We start from the raw sequence: 15,576 nt of genomic DNA on the forward strand, positions 1-15,576 counted from the left end.
AAATACTTATCTTGCTGGATCTGTCCGCTACTTTTGACACAGTTAACCACCAGATCCTCCTGTCAACCCTATTGGCAAAGGTCATCTCAGGAACCACACTCCAGTGGTTTGAATCTTATCTCTCCGATAGGTCCTTCAAGGTATCTTGGAGAGGTGAGGTGTCCAAGTTGCAACATCTAACTACTGGGGTGCCTCAGGGCTCAGTTCTTGGACCACTTCTCTTCTCTGTCTACATGGCATCACTAGTTTCTGTCATTCAGAAACATGGCTTTTCATATCACTGCTATGCTGATGACACTCAACTCTACCTCTCATTCCATCCTAATGATCCGATGATAGCTGCTCGCATCTCAGCTTGTCTAACAGACATTTTTTTTTTGCTGGATGAAGGACCATCACCTTCAACTCAACCTTGCCAAGACAGAACTGCTTGTGGTTCCATCAAACCCATCGTTTCATCACAATTTCACCATCCAGTTAGGCACATCAACCATAACTCCTTCAAAAACAGCCAGAAACCTTGGAGTTATGACTGATGATCATAACTCAGCTGACTTTCTCAGATTTGCTTTATTCAACATCAAGAAGATCAGGACCTTTCTTTCGGAACATGCTTCACAACTCCTTGTTCAAGCTCTTGTTCTGTCCAGGCTGGACTATTGCAATGCTCTCTTGGCAAGTCTTCCAGCCAGTTCTATCAAACCTTTACAATTAATCCAGAATGCGGCAGCAAGATTAATTTTTAATGATCCTGAAAAGAATGCACGTCACACCTCTGTTTATCAATTTGCACTGGCTACCAATAGCTGCACGCATAAAATTCAAGGCATTAATGTTTGCCTACAAAACTATCACTGGCTCTGCACCCCTTTACCTAAATTCATTACTTCAGACTTATGTGCCCTCCAGAAGATTACGTTTTGCAAGTGAATGTCGCTTTATTGTGCCATCCCAAAGAGGCACAAAATCACTTTCAGGGACTTTTAAATTAATTGTTCCCTCCTGGTGGAAAGACCTGCCCAACTCAATCCGAGCAGCTGAGTCCTTATCCATCTTCAATAATCGGCTAAAAACGTATCTCTTCCATCTTTATTTGACCCTCTAACTCTAGCACTCTCTATTCTAATTCTATTCTTAAAAAAAAAAAAAAACGTGGCCCTTTTAGACTTGCAATCTATCTGCTTGTTTTCTTAAAAAGAATAAAATAAATAACATTAGCTTTTCTATTTTTTTTTTTTTGTATTCCATCTATTTGTTTTCTTTTTATTTATTATACAATTAACAAAAGCAAAATGCCTCTAACACTAGCTTGTTTTATTCTTTTTCTATTCTATCTGTTTTATTTTTTTATATAATTAAAATAAATTGCTACGTGTACTGCATTAAGCTAAGACTTGTTATAATACTTGAATATCATTGCTCTTTTGTTCATTTTGATCATTTGTAAGTCGCTTTAGATAAAAGCGTCTGCTAAATGACTAAATGTAAATATAATGTTCTTTCTCAGTTTTCAGAACATTGCTTTAAAAATAATCATTAAGTGAAATGTTCTGTATAAGTTATTTTATGATTATCTAAAAAAAACAAAAAAACAACTCCCTCCAACATTATTTTATGGTTGTAAAAACATAAAACTTAAAAAAGAACGTTCCTTGAATGTTATTATTTGGTTCCCAAAAAACTAACCTTAGGGAAACATTCTGTTTGCAGAGCTTGATGTACTTTAGACCTGGTCAATAGAGCTATAATTAATTAAAAATGCATTTATTTTGTGTCCAGCTGAATTTCTCTCAGCAATTTTCAATTTAACACAGAAATATGAGTCAGTTTGTTAATTCACAGCATGGCACAAAGGGCATCAATTAAGTTTGATAATCAAACCTTGCTTTCATTTACACCTGATTTCATCCCAAGGACTAACTACTGATTTCAGAACTGACTTGAAAAAGAAGTTTGATAAGGGCATAAACCCCTGGGGATATTTGCTTTCCCTGTGGCGCCATAATAGCTGATGACATGAAGATTACAGTCCCTACCATGCTGACTTACCATGGTGCATCTCTGTGGAGCCTGATAGTCTTTAATAACGTCTAATTGGGGTTAATTAGGCTTTAAAATAACCTCAGTGGAAATGCTGTAGTTATGATGAGATTACATGATGAGCTGCTGTGAGCTTTGCACATCTGAAAGACAAGGAGAGAAGGAAAAGTTTGCCTTACTTGATGGAGAGATGGGGAAAGTTGAAGCACAGAATAAAAAAGGCCGATGGGATGTAGTGTCACATGGAACCACTACATTTAATGACAAATGTTGGTGCATGTAGCGCCTGTGTGGTCCAATGTAGTTTGGAGATCGAAATGAGACTTGCCTGAAAGCTGTGATGTGATTATTTGCTCAGTTCAACCAAGTCCATATGACTGTTGTGTTGCCATCAGCCAAGAAAAGTCTCAAAACTCTGTGCAATAACCATGTTGTGGCAGCTCACCCCGAAGACACAAACGGATGTTTCATGATGATTGAGAGTAAACATTGGAGAAATAAATGAATTCTTTTCTCTTGAGTTAGCCGAGCAAATGCCATGGTTAAACTTGATGTATATAGCAAAACAGCTCAGAATTCAAAGGGAAAAAACTGTATTTTCTGTAAAGTTTGTTTAGCTATTTTTTATGTGTACTTTTTTTAGGGCTTTTCACACTGCACTTATCCCTGTTGTTCTAAACCCTGCAAATAATAAATAGGATGTATGAGCTGTTTTGCTATATACAGTGGATATGGAAAGTATTCAGACCCCCTTAAATTTTTCACTCTTTGTTATATTGCAGCCATTTGCTAAAATCATTTAAGTTCATTTTTTTTCCTCATTAATGTACACACAGCACCCCATATTAACAGAAAAACACAGAATTGTTGACATTTTTGCAGATTTATTAAAAAAGAAAAACTGAAATATCACATGGTCCTAAGTATTCAGAACCTATGCACACACCTGGATTTGGGGATCCTCTGCCATTCCTCCTTGCAGATCCTCTCCAGTTCTGTCAGGTTGGATGGTAAACGTTGATGGACAGCCATTTTTAGGTCTCTCCAGAGATGCTCAATTGGGTTTAAGTCAGGGCCATTCAAGAACAGTCACGGAGTTGTTGTGAAGCCTCTCCTTCATTATTTTAGCTGTGTGCTTAGGGTCATTGTCTTGTTGGAAGGTAAACCTTTGGCCCAGTCTGAGGTCCTGAGCACTCTGGAGAAGGTTTTCGTCCAGGATATCCCTGTACTTGGCCGCATTCATCTTTCCCTCGATTGCAACCAGTCGTCCTGTCCCTGCAGCTGAAAAACACCCCCACAGCATGATGCTGCCACCACCATGCTTCACTGTTGGGACTGTATTGGACAGGTGATGAGCAGTGCCTGGTTTTCTCCACACATACCGCTTAGAATTAAGGCCAAAAAGTTCTATCTTGGTCTCATCAGACCAGAGAATCTTATTCAGGTGTTTTTTAGCAAACTCCATGCAGGCTTTCATGTGTCTTGCACTGAGGAGAGGCTTCCATCGGGCCACTCTGCCATAAAGCCCCGACTGGTGGAGGGCTGCAGTGATGGTTGACTTTCTACAACTTTCTCCCATCTCCCGACTGCATCTCTGGAGCTCAGCCACAGTGATCTTTGGGTTCTTCTTTACCTCTCTCACCAAGGCTCTTCTCCCCCGATAGCTCAGTTTGGCCGGACGGCCAGCTCTAGGAAGGGTTCTGGTCGTCCCAAACGTCTTCCATTTAAGGATTATGGAGGCCACTGTGCTCTTAGGAACCTTAAATGCAGCAGAAATTTTTTTGTAACCTTGGCCAGATCTGTGCCTTGCCACAATTCTGTCTCTGAGCTCTTCAGGCAGTTCCTTTGACCTCATGATTCTCATTTGCTCTGACATGCACTGTGAGCTGTAAGGTCTTATATAGACAGGTGTGTGGCTTTCCTAATCAAGTCCCATCAGTATAATCAAACACAGCTGGACTCAAATGAAGGTGTAGAACCATCTCAAGGATGATCAGAAGAAATGGACAGCACCTGAGTTAAATATATGAGTGTCACAGCAAAGGGTCTGAATACTTAGGACCATGTGATATTTCAGTTTTTCTTTTTTAATAAATCTGCAAAAATGTCAACAATTCTGTGTTTTTCTGTCAATATGGGGTGCTGTGTGTACATTAATGAGGGGAAAAAAAAATGAACTTAAATGATTTTAGCAAATGGCTGCAATATAACAAAGAGTGAAAAATTTAAGGGGGTCTGAATACTTTCCGTACCCACTGTACATCAAGTTTAACCATGGCATTTGCTCGGCTAACTCAAGAGAAAAGAATTTGTTTATTTCTCCAATGTTTACTCTCAATCCATCATGAAATATCAGTGTACTAGTAGTATACTTGTAAGTTTACTATTTAAATATTCCTTGGGACTAAATTGGCCCACTTTCTAGTATATAAAAGTATACTTTAAGTATAACAGTGGTAAACTTTGAGTACACTACTACTTTACATCAATGTTTTTAGCTTGTACTGCAACTAGACTAAAAGTGAATTTATAGGTATACTGATAGTTTAGTAATTAAATACTTGTAGTAGCATTTTTAGTACACTTTGAAGTATAGTCTCAGTAAACTACTAGTTTAGTAGTTTTATACTGCAAGTATACTCATAAGTTTTCTTTAAGTGAACTTTACATCATACTTTAAGTATACTACTATGTCCCTATTTATTAATTTGTATATATTTTGTTATATGAATATCTGAACATACAAAACATCAAAAGGAAGAACAGGGTATCTGCTTGTAAACAAAAACATTTTATTCTAGCTTCGTGCATTTTTTTTTTTTAAACACTTGAATGCGGGAAGATGTACATAAAGCCCATTTCTGAGAAGTGCGTAAAAAGTAGACTAAAAGTAGACTTTCCTATTTTTAGTTTAAAAGAAGTATGCTAATACCACACTTGAATAAACTTCTTTTTCGTAAGGGACTATGTGTTGTATAAACAGTCATTTCAGCATTTGAGGCGAAAAAAGTCAAATGTTGACGTTAAACTTGTAAAACTGGAGTGAAGGCGATACTGTTATTCTTACCTTTATAGTCACTTCCGGTTCTATCGTCCTGAAGTCAATGGGATGTTTAATGAAATAAAGTTTTGCGTTTAACACAAGCTCAAGATACTGTCACATTTTATTCTACAGCATAAAGTACATCATTTATAAATATCCTTGTATTTCCAGTAAAATATAATTCAATATAATACGAAGATGCGTAATGCTAAAATCGTAATGTAAACAGGTCGCATGCCGCATTCGTCCAATCAGTGACACTAAAAATGCAAATAAGAACATTAACCCACGAGTTTAACGAGTTAACCATGAATTTATCCATGAGTTAAACATTAAACCATGAGTTTAATGTAGATGTGGCAAGAAGACAAATAGTTTTTGACTACTGTATTTCAACGATGAAAAGCACTTTTATTTCTTCTTTACCACTAAGTTACCAAATTAGTGAAAGGAAAGGAATGCTATGCCAAATCAGAAAAATAGCAATTATTTATTTGGAGTGTCATTCATTTAGATCTGATCGTACAGTGATCAAATAACAAAGATTCTAACTGAAATTATACAGAAAAAATACAAAAAACTGAAATGTTAACTTAACTTGTCATGAGCTGTCACACTTGGATAAATAACACCAGGGAAAAGTTTACTGAACAGTCATTAACCAACTAAACTCGAAACTCTAGAACAGAAAACTTGAATATGGCTTACATCATGCTAAATTTCATAATGAAATGAACTTTTTCTCACCACAAGATGGTGCCGTTTCATTACAAAACATGTTAAACACCGCACAGCATGCTCTTTTTACAATTTAATAATCAGTCTGTTGTCAGTTTTTAGGTTAATCTGCTATTGACCAATAGGCAACTTTTTTTAATTATTTTTATTATTATTATTATTATTTAGTCTAAAACTGATGGTTAACGTTTGAATTGTCATCATGTATGAGATAATTCTAAAAACGTATTCTGTATTCTAAAAGATAAAAATATACTCGATTTTTACAGTACTACTCCAACACTATCTACTGACACTAATACTTTTGATTGTGCAGAAAGGATGCTCAGAACTTTGGTTAAGGTTCTCTCAAAGTTATGGACAAACTCTGAGAGAAGAGTGCAGAGGGTAGTCCGGCCTGCTGAGTGAATCAATGAACACCTGAAAATAAACGTGTTTATTTAACACACATACTTATTTACATTTCGAATTTGCACATACCTGTAGCCTACATACAAAATCGTCTATTGTAATATACCTGTACATACTGTACAATACTGTTAATTTGTATATTGTTATTTCCTATTTACGTATTCTATGTTTATTCTTTTATTATCTGTGTTTTTGTCCTGTCGCTGTCATTCTGTGGAAGCTCCTCGTTTCACAGATCATTCAAAAGTGACATTCCCATAATGTTTGCAAAATGATAATGATGAGAAGTTCCTGTAATGTTTGCACAACCAAGAAAACAAAAAAAGGTTTCTAAAACATTTTAGAAATTCAGATATCATCAATAGGCTATTTATAACTTAATGAGAACGTTAGCATAACGTTCTTACAACACATTTTTTGTTAGCTGAGTGTTTACAAACAAATAAATAATACATTACAAGAATACTTGCATTAAACACACAATAGTTATTTTCCATATTAAATATCTTTTGTAGGCAGATAATTTGTGACATAATCAAATATGTAGGTTAATAAATATGGAGGGACAAATTACTCAAAATTAAATCATTAAATAAATGTTGAAATATATAATTAAACCATTAAATACATAAATAAATGTGGAGTAACTGAATGAATTAATTATTTATACATAATTATGGATTTATGTATGGATTTAACAATTTTATTTATATATTTCAACATTTATGTAATGATTTAATTTTGAGTAATTTGGCCCTCCACAAAGAAACGCATACTAGTGTAACGAAACCTTCGCACGTGACCCGCCGAGCCACATCCGCTTCCATGACGCTTCCTCAGAAGGACGTGACTTCCACCACGAGACCCGAAGCCACGCCCATCTAATTAATATGCACATTACGCACGCAGCGTGAGGGCGTTCCGCGCTTTATAAAGCGCTCAGCCTCTTCCTCTCAGCACCAGTGCGGAGTAAAGACTCAGCCCAGACCACCGTCAAAGTACTACTAAAGACAGGTAAGACACAAGCTGCCACTAGTTAGTAATTTAAAACACATTTAATAAAAAAAGCTATAGTCTTAAAGTGCAGACTATGCGGTTTTGGGAGGTATTTTCTCTCTTTAATATATGTAATAAAATATTTTGACTCTATATATGGCATTCTAGTATCATTAGGATGTTTATTTAGTCACATATTTACTGTAATATGCAAAGAGATGATGTTAAAAGCTAATCATCATTCATTCCTGTTGACATCAACATTTGCAGTCTGACTGATGTTACGTAATCGTCTATAACTTTATACATCACGAATACAACAATTTACTAATATTTCCAGGCGTTTTTCACTTTCTTGTGAACTCAAACACGACCTGTTGCTGCTCGTTTCAAAATAAAGGTTATTTTTAGGTACTGGCGTATAAACGAACGCGTTTCTCTTTCATGCAGTGATTATTAGCGAGTATTTTAATGTATATTGGAGCATACGGCTCTGTTTTGTTGGATGTTGGTGTATAATTCAGGTTTGTGAGTCTCCTGAAGCCTACGTGCTTCAAGAAATCCTCAGCATGGACTGATGCAGCTGTCTTGATGCACTTCTTGCTTCCGGAACTGCAAAGGATTCTGGTACTTGTGGTTTTTATGGGTGCATTTAGGGACGCTCGGATGCTTGGCTACATAAAAGTCCCGTTTTGCACAATTTTTTTTTCGCGAGATGAGTCAGTATTTCTTTCAGCACGGGTTGAATTTCCCCATTTATGATCTCGAAATGATTTGCACAATTTGCGTCAACTCAACACCGACCTCTTCCGGGAAAAATATTTTTAATTACTCTAATAAATTAATCAGAATCGACTGAGAATCAGTGTTATTTTAGTATATAGTTGAGATGCTATTATAGGATCATTGATGCACTATTACAGTTTTAAATTGTGCGGGTTTTTTATTTTATTTTAGCATTAGTTATTGTAGTACATTAAGTTGCGAAGCTAAATATAAAAAAAAAAAAAAAATGTATCTATCGTAACTGAATGTTCCAACTTACTATTACAATTAACAATGTCATAATTTAATTAAAATATAAATATTTATCCAGCAATACAATAACTTTAACTCTAAAATATTCTTAAAATGCTTCATTCACTCATTCTTATTTATTGGTTAAAAATTTAAATGCTAATTTTATCCACTCATAAGTGCATGTTCTACATGGTCTCTGAAGTATTAACATAACTCATTAAGATGTTTAGTTTTCTAGTAATGATAAATGACTACAGACGTTAGGGACGGTCTCTAAAGTGCTTGTGTTCTGAGTGCATGTGATAAATCACGAGTGAGGGGCTTTTAAGGTGGTTTGTTGATTCAGTTTGAATCCTGCAGAGCTTTCTTCTACGTGCGTCTGCACACACAACACTGCAGAGGCTGGAGGACGTGACAGATGAAAATAACGCTTCGCTCTCACACCTTTAACCTTTTCCCTCACTGCACTTGACATGAAGATAAAATAAAATCGCTACATCGCTTGGTGGACCCCTCAGTGTCATGAAATGAGCAGATCATTTACAAGATGCCTTTCATTCTATCTTGAAGAGCATTGATACTGAAAGCAAATAATTGATGGATTGAAATGCATCCTTGCTGATGAGTTTGTCTCCTGCAGCTGAAGATGGCCTCTACAAAGGAGAAGCTCATCGTTCACGTGAGCAAGGAGCAGTCCACTGGGCCCACTAACAAGGTGACCGTGGTGGGTGTGGGGATGGTTGGAATGGCTGCCGCCATCAGCGTCCTCCTCAAGGTCAGTGAGTCACCGCACTACATCAACAGCCATCACAGAACACCAGATCAGTCATGTTATTATATACTGACTACAGCATTCACGCTCTGCCGTTAAAATAATTTAATAAATATTTATTATTATAAATTGTATAATATTTATAGTTTCTTTTTAAATAAAATTGGAAACTTTAATTGATACAAGTTAATTTAAAAACCTGAGTTATTTTATTTAATTAAAACAATTTGGGGAATTATTATATATATATATATATTTTTTTTTATAAGTTACAGATTTATTTTAAAATTTAATTGAGCGAAATTAATATTAAAATTAATGGATTGGGTGACAATTTTCATAGTTGTAACAAAGGCCAGAAATGTGCCTTGTGGTTAAATGCTCAGTGAACCACGATTCTGTTGTAAGCAGTGTGGGTTTGAATCTGGCTCGCAACATTTCCCAACCCAGCGCTCCCATCACTTTCTGTCTATCTTTACTGTTTCTATAAAGAAAAGTGGTGAAAATGAGGAAAAAGTCAATTTCATTAATGACTATTAATCTCATAAAACTTCATATTAAAATGTTTTTTTTATAAGTTGAGGCAGTAAAATAATCAAGTTCCAACAACTTCTATGATTTTATTAAAATTAACAACTGGTAAGAATGTGCACAGTTTGTGTAGGTCAAAATGAAATAAAATGCCATGTTGTGTCCAGTTTTTCCTATAACCTCTAAACAAAAATATGGAATGAAAACATCCTATTGATTCCTGCATCTTCCTTGAACTGTTGTGTTTTTCTCCTGAAACCTCACTTTGGGTAAAGCTGCTGTGGCTCAAGGAAATAACACTGGCTTTGAAAGCTTTCCTGACCTTTGAGCGATTTCTGAATGAGAAGGAAGGCCTTGAACCAACGCCAAGAATAAACATTATCCTCATATCTGGAGACTAAGCAAAATCTAAGAGTTCACTTCAGCTCCCTGCAGTTTTCTATTGGTGTGAAATGCAATTGCTGAACCTACTAAATATATATATGTGTGTGCAAATTTTACTTTGAATTGAACGGGTAATAAAACTGTTGGCCATTAAGAGGTGGATAGGAGTATATTATTAGTGGAGGAGTGTTGATGTCGATGCATGTGTTTGTGCAGGATCTGACTGATGAACTCGCCCTAGTGGATGTGATGGAAGATAAGCTGAAAGGAGAGGCTATGGACCTGCAGCATGGAAGCCTCTTTCTCAAGACGCACAAGATAGTGGCGGATAAAGGTCAGATTTCATAATCTACCGTTAAAAGAAAATGTGAAGGGAGAGGGAGGGGGAATTAATGGTTGACGATAAGGAGCAGACCGTTTGATTAGTGGTGAGCAAATGTACCTTACGTAATGGAATTACAAAATTGTTGACTGTGTGAAAATAAAAATTTAAAAGCAGCATTCAGTTATTTAAATGGGAACTGCATCTTAATCAGAGATATATGTATGTGTTTTGAAAAGTATTACTTTTATTTTTTTCTTTAATAACAAAAGTGATGAGTAACTTACCAGTTTTCTATGAGCTAGAAGAATCAATGTCCCCCTAAATGCCCAGACACAACAGACCGATCAAAGTGGTAGCATCTGGTCTAAAAAGTTGCATTTGAACAATGCAAAGTCTATAGCCTACGGCCAACTAGCGAGAGAGAATAACTCCATACCAGCAGGTGGCAGTAGTTTCATTTAACAAGGGAAACCGGAAGCGCTAAGACCAAAGCTGCACTTGTTTACCATTGTCAAACCATAGGTAGCATGTGCCGTCCTCTAAAAGGCCAATTCTGAAAGAACACAGGGGTGTCAAACTCAATTCCTGGATGGCCACAGCCCTGCAGAGTTTAGCTCCAACCATAATTAAACGCACCTCATCCAGCTAGTCACATCCTTTGGTCTTATTTGAAAACTACATGGTTTGTGTGTTGATGCATGCTGTATCGTGGGCTATCTTTGGTCGCAAGACCATGACAACGGCCGTCTTTGAACCTCCCTCCCTGTATGACATTGGACGACCGATTAGAAACCACGATCAAAGAAATCACCACAATTGTTTCACAATGCCAATCTTTCGTCTGGGACAGCTGAAAATCGTGCAGGGTTGAGCAGGGTTGGAACCGTTCCTGGAGGGCCGCAGAGTTTAGAGTTTGACCCCTGCCTTAACAATGATTTCATAAATTTTACTAACTTGAGAAATAATTTTGAAGCCAATGTACTATAAATGTCTATTCACACCAAGAACAAAATGAAACCTTGCAGGCGAAAGGTCTATTCAGACTAGGAGCAAGAGAAAAAAAAAAGCACTCTGATCCTGAATTTTTTTTTTTTTTCCTTCCAAATGAAGAACAGCTCCAACAATTTGCTTTAAACCACGACCTTTCATTACTATAATAATAATAATAATAATACATTTTTGCCAATGTAGTGTAAACTGGTCTGTAGGAGTTCTAGTATGAAGTCTAAACCCTAGGTCTTCAACCCTGCTCCTGGGACCAACTGTCCAGCTGAGTTTAGCTCCAACCCTAATCAACACCTGAACCAGCCAATCACAGTCTTCAGGATTGCTTAATCACAGGCTAGGTGAGCTGAAGCAGGTTGGAAACCAACTTTACAGGACCGTGGGTCCCCAGGAGCAGGGTTGAAGACCTAGGGTGACCAATCCTGGTTCCTGGAGATCTACCTACTTGCAGAGTTCAGCTCTAACCCTGATCCAATACACCTTTCTGTAATTATCAAGTGCTCCTGAAGATCTTATTGGCTTGTTCAGTTGTTTGATCAGGGATAGAGGTGATGTTTTTGCAGGGAGGTACAGCTCCAGGAACAGAATTGGGCACCCTGGTCAAAAACAAATATTTGCAATTATTCAGTCTTTGGGTGCATTTTCCAAAAACATTGCAAGCATAATCAAACCATCGAGACCAATTGTGCCAGTGGTTTCTTCGATCTACTTAAGCTTGGTCTGAACAGGCCTTGAGAGAGGGTTTGACAGGAATGTAGAAACCAAGGGAACGTAGGATCTTTCCAAAATTGATCATTCCATGTGATTTCCAGACTACAGTGTGACTGCAAACTCCAAAGTGGTCGTTGTGACCGCTGGAGCCCGTCAGCAGGAGGGCGAGAGCCGCCTGAACCTCGTCCAGAGGAACGTCAACATCTTCAAGTTCATCATCCCCAACATCATCAAGTACAGCCCCAACTGCATCCTTCTGGTGGTCTCAAACCCAGGTATGTCATACCTGGGCTGACATTACGACTGAATGTCCTTTTGTGCTCAAAGGTGTCAGTTGACGTCATGTAGACCGTAAACCAATGTCATCTTCTCTTTAGTTGACATCTTGACCTACGTGGCCTGGAAGCTGAGTGGTTTGCCCAGGAACCGTGTGATCGGCAGTGGCACGAACCTGGACTCTGCTCGTTTCCGTCACCTGATGGGAGAGAAGCTGGGCATTCACCCATCTAGCTGCCACGGTTGGGTCATTGGAGAACATGGAGACTCCAGCGGTGAGGACTGCAAAGATAACTGGGAGCACTGATTGGTGTTCATTGTGCTCTTGAAGCACATCTTTTTCTTCATAAAATGTAAACATCCTTTCTTTTGTAGTTCCTGTGTGGAGCGGAGTCAATGTGGCTGGAGTGTCCCTCCAGGGTCTGAACCCTGACATGGGAACCGATAAAGACAAGGAGGACTGGAGGAGCGTCCACAAGTTGGTGGTTGACAGGTGAAGAATTTGTAACCCACTAGACTTCCATATAGTTGTTTAGTACACTAATGATCGCCGTAGGACAACATATAGAAAGGTTTTAGGGAGAGAGGCCAAGTCGTTTCCTTTGTTTGTATATGAACTCTAATAGATGTGTACTGTGTTGCCATTAGAAAGCATATAAATCAAGTCCCTGTGTGAATGCATTTAGTCTGGACTCATCGTTGTTTATCTGTGTTTAACATAAATCTGGTTTGTATTGGCAGTGCATATGAGGTTATTAAGCTGAAGGGCTACACTTCCTGGGCTATTGGTATGTCTGTAGCTGACCTGTGTGAGAGCATCTTGAAGAACCTACACAAGTGTCATCCAGTTTCAACCTTGGTCAAGGTGAGATTCTCTTGTTTATTTCTGCGTGACCAGCAATCTTCATTAACCAAATATTGTGACCCATTTTTCTAGTACCGAGAGTCAGAACAAATGCGTGTGTGTGTATATATAATAAAGTCTATTCCAAACCGCCATCTAATGACTACATGGGCAGCTACCTTTTATGGCAACATCCTGGTCCAAGTGAGGGAGCAACTCCTATGCAACGCAAACTTAAAGCACACAGAACTGACTAATGTTCACAGATGGTTCCAGTATCTTAACCGTTGGACCTTATGTTAGCATGTTGCTAAGCTAACAATCTTATGTACTGAGTACCTGATCTGAACAACTCTTCAGGGATAGCAACTCGCACGTGGCACAATTAGCGCTCATGACGTAAAATGCATAAAAGACCTTCAGATTGTCCGCTATTTTGGATGAAACTCACTGCGACGGAATTGAATTATATTCAAAATGTTCATATGACGCTGCTTTATTAGGCCAAAATGACGTTATCTAATAAGGCAGAATTTCATTTGGAACAGCCTATGATATCTAAAATTGTTGGTTGGGTGACTAGCCTGCTAAGTTTTGGAACTGTACTACAAAGCACAATTATCTGACACTTGTTGCATATTCGCAGGGAATGCATGGTGTGAATGAAGAGGTCTTCCTCAGCGTGCCTTGCATCCTGGGTAAAAGCGGCCTGACAGATGTTGTCCACATGACCCTCAAGCCAGAAGAGGAGAAACAGCTGGTGAAGAGCGCTGAGACCCTGTGGGGTGTTCAGAAGGAGTTGACCCTGTGAACTGCGGTCTCCAAAATGTAGCCAGTGTCACAAATTACAAACCTCTGAGTCCTGCCTATCCTTCTCCTGACCTCAAATCTCATTGCCTTTAACCATCAGATATCTCCACGCCAGTCTCAGACCTTCAGATTGCAACACTCCTTATTTTAGCTGCAGAGGAGAAATCGTTTATTCCTGTTGTCTTGACAAAGATCATGAGCCTTTGTAAAAGTTTGTCTCTGTGCGTACTATTGTGTATATTCAACAAAGAAGCACTTGTGAACAAGATGATGTGCAATTTGAGTCTCTTATTTTATTTCGTTCTGAGGTTAACTAGCATTCCTTACTTGGGTCCTGCGTCACGCAATTGATCATTTCAACAAGACCAACACGTAAAACCAAAGCTACAACATAAGTTTTATGAAATATCATGGTGTATTCACATGTACAATAAAACTTATACATTAAAAATCAGCTCAGAAAACTACCAATGCTGGAAAATCTTTATTTTTTTTTTTATAAACCTCGAGATGAATGCAACGACTTACCCTAGAATTGTTTTACATTTAAATGCTACAATTAATGCAAGGATGTAATTTTAAACCGTTGCAAAGAATGTTCCAACAATTTAACTTGGAACTGTTTTAAAAGGACTGTTTTATGAACCTTTTTGAATTGTTACGTTAAATTTAATGCGATTGTTTTACTTTAGCGTGGTTTTATGAGCCATTTTGAATTTCTACAAGAACTTAAACTGGTAAGAGCGGTTTAACGAATGATTTTGAATTGTTGCCTTGAATGGAATGCAACAGTTTACCTTAATTTAACAATCAATTTTAAATCGTTACACTGAATGTGGGTTAATCTTTAATTGAATGCAACTATTTGCATAAGGATGGCTTTATGAATGATTTAAATGGTCCATTTTAATAACATGACCGAATCCAAATAACTGTTTACATGCAAAGAGAAATTGACTTCATGAGCAGACTACAGTTTAAGACATTTTAACATCGTAAACCTACTCGATAACCCAAGTTGACTTTGCATGACTATACTGGGAGTCAACCACAAGTGCACTGACTGTCCACGGAAAAAGCTCTTTTACATAAATATCTTGGAGTAAAACCTTTTACAATGGCTTAATTTGTTCTCAAATTCATTATAAATTATAGTATAACACAATATCGTGTTGAATGTTTGTTGTTTAGATAATCCATCTACTTGTAATTTGTGTAAGTGTTCACCTTATGTATCAGCTGGAAACAAAATGCTGTTGTCAATGTATTTTTATGTCAGTGTTGGTTCATAAGAGCAACGACACTCCCAGCCATGTGGTGATACACAGCAACGGTTATAGCTGTTACTTGAAGCGTGTGATTGTAGAATTGAGACACAGCCCACGACTGAATAAACATTGTGACTAACTACAAAGGCTTCTATCTGTCTCTTTGTTTCGGTAGGCTGAATAGAAATAACAGCTGTACAGAACTGGGTTAGTGGACCATGTTGTCTAAAATCTGTGTCAAAAGTTGACTAGTGTATTTCAGGTGCATGTAGTTATATAGCATCAATATCTGGCCTGTCTAGAGTTCAATAAGGTCAAAATACAAGTTGAGTAATAAATCAATGGCATCTGCCAATTATTTATTACACACACTTGATGTGAAAACATGATGCAAGGTGACCA

The 15,576-nt window shown here is 37.6% G+C and overlaps 1 protein-coding gene across 1 annotated transcript; it reads left to right on the top strand.

Annotated features, from left to right (window-relative positions):
• The first annotated feature begins 7,141 nt into the window (after nucleotides 1–7,141).
• Nucleotides 7,142–14,373, top strand: ldha (lactate dehydrogenase A4). Its single transcript, XM_058766625.1, has 8 exons — nucleotides 7,142–7,246; nucleotides 8,889–9,023; nucleotides 10,152–10,269; nucleotides 12,078–12,251; nucleotides 12,354–12,527; nucleotides 12,628–12,745; nucleotides 12,994–13,117; nucleotides 13,743–14,373. The coding sequence occupies exons 2-8, from the start codon at nucleotides 8,895–8,897 to the stop codon at nucleotides 13,905–13,907; spliced, it is 1,002 nt and encodes a 333-aa protein (XP_058622608.1). The 5' UTR covers nucleotides 7,142–7,246; nucleotides 8,889–8,894; the 3' UTR covers nucleotides 13,908–14,373.
• The last annotated feature ends 1,203 nt before the right edge of the window (nucleotides 14,374–15,576 follow it).

This window comes from Onychostoma macrolepis, chromosome 25, assembly GCF_012432095.1.
Source record: "Onychostoma macrolepis isolate SWU-2019 chromosome 25, ASM1243209v1, whole genome shotgun sequence".
In the NCBI taxonomy this organism is placed as follows: domain Eukaryota; kingdom Metazoa; phylum Chordata; class Actinopteri; order Cypriniformes; family Cyprinidae; genus Onychostoma; species Onychostoma macrolepis.

What these genes read in the sequence shown, in the direction of transcription:
- ldha (XM_058766625.1), top strand. Translation starts at nt 8,895, where the DNA reads ATGGCCTCTACAAAGGAGAAGCTCATCGTTCACGTGAGCAAGGAGCAG. An exon ending in TCTGGTGGTCTCAAACCCAG is followed by an intron (nt 12,252 to 12,353) that starts GTATGTCATACC and finishes TCTTCTCTTTAG; the next exon opens with TTGACATCTTGACCTACGTG. An exon ending in AGAACATGGAGACTCCAGCG is followed by an intron (nt 12,528 to 12,627) that starts GTGAGGACTGCA and finishes TTTCTTTTGTAG; the next exon opens with TTCCTGTGTGGAGCGGAGTC.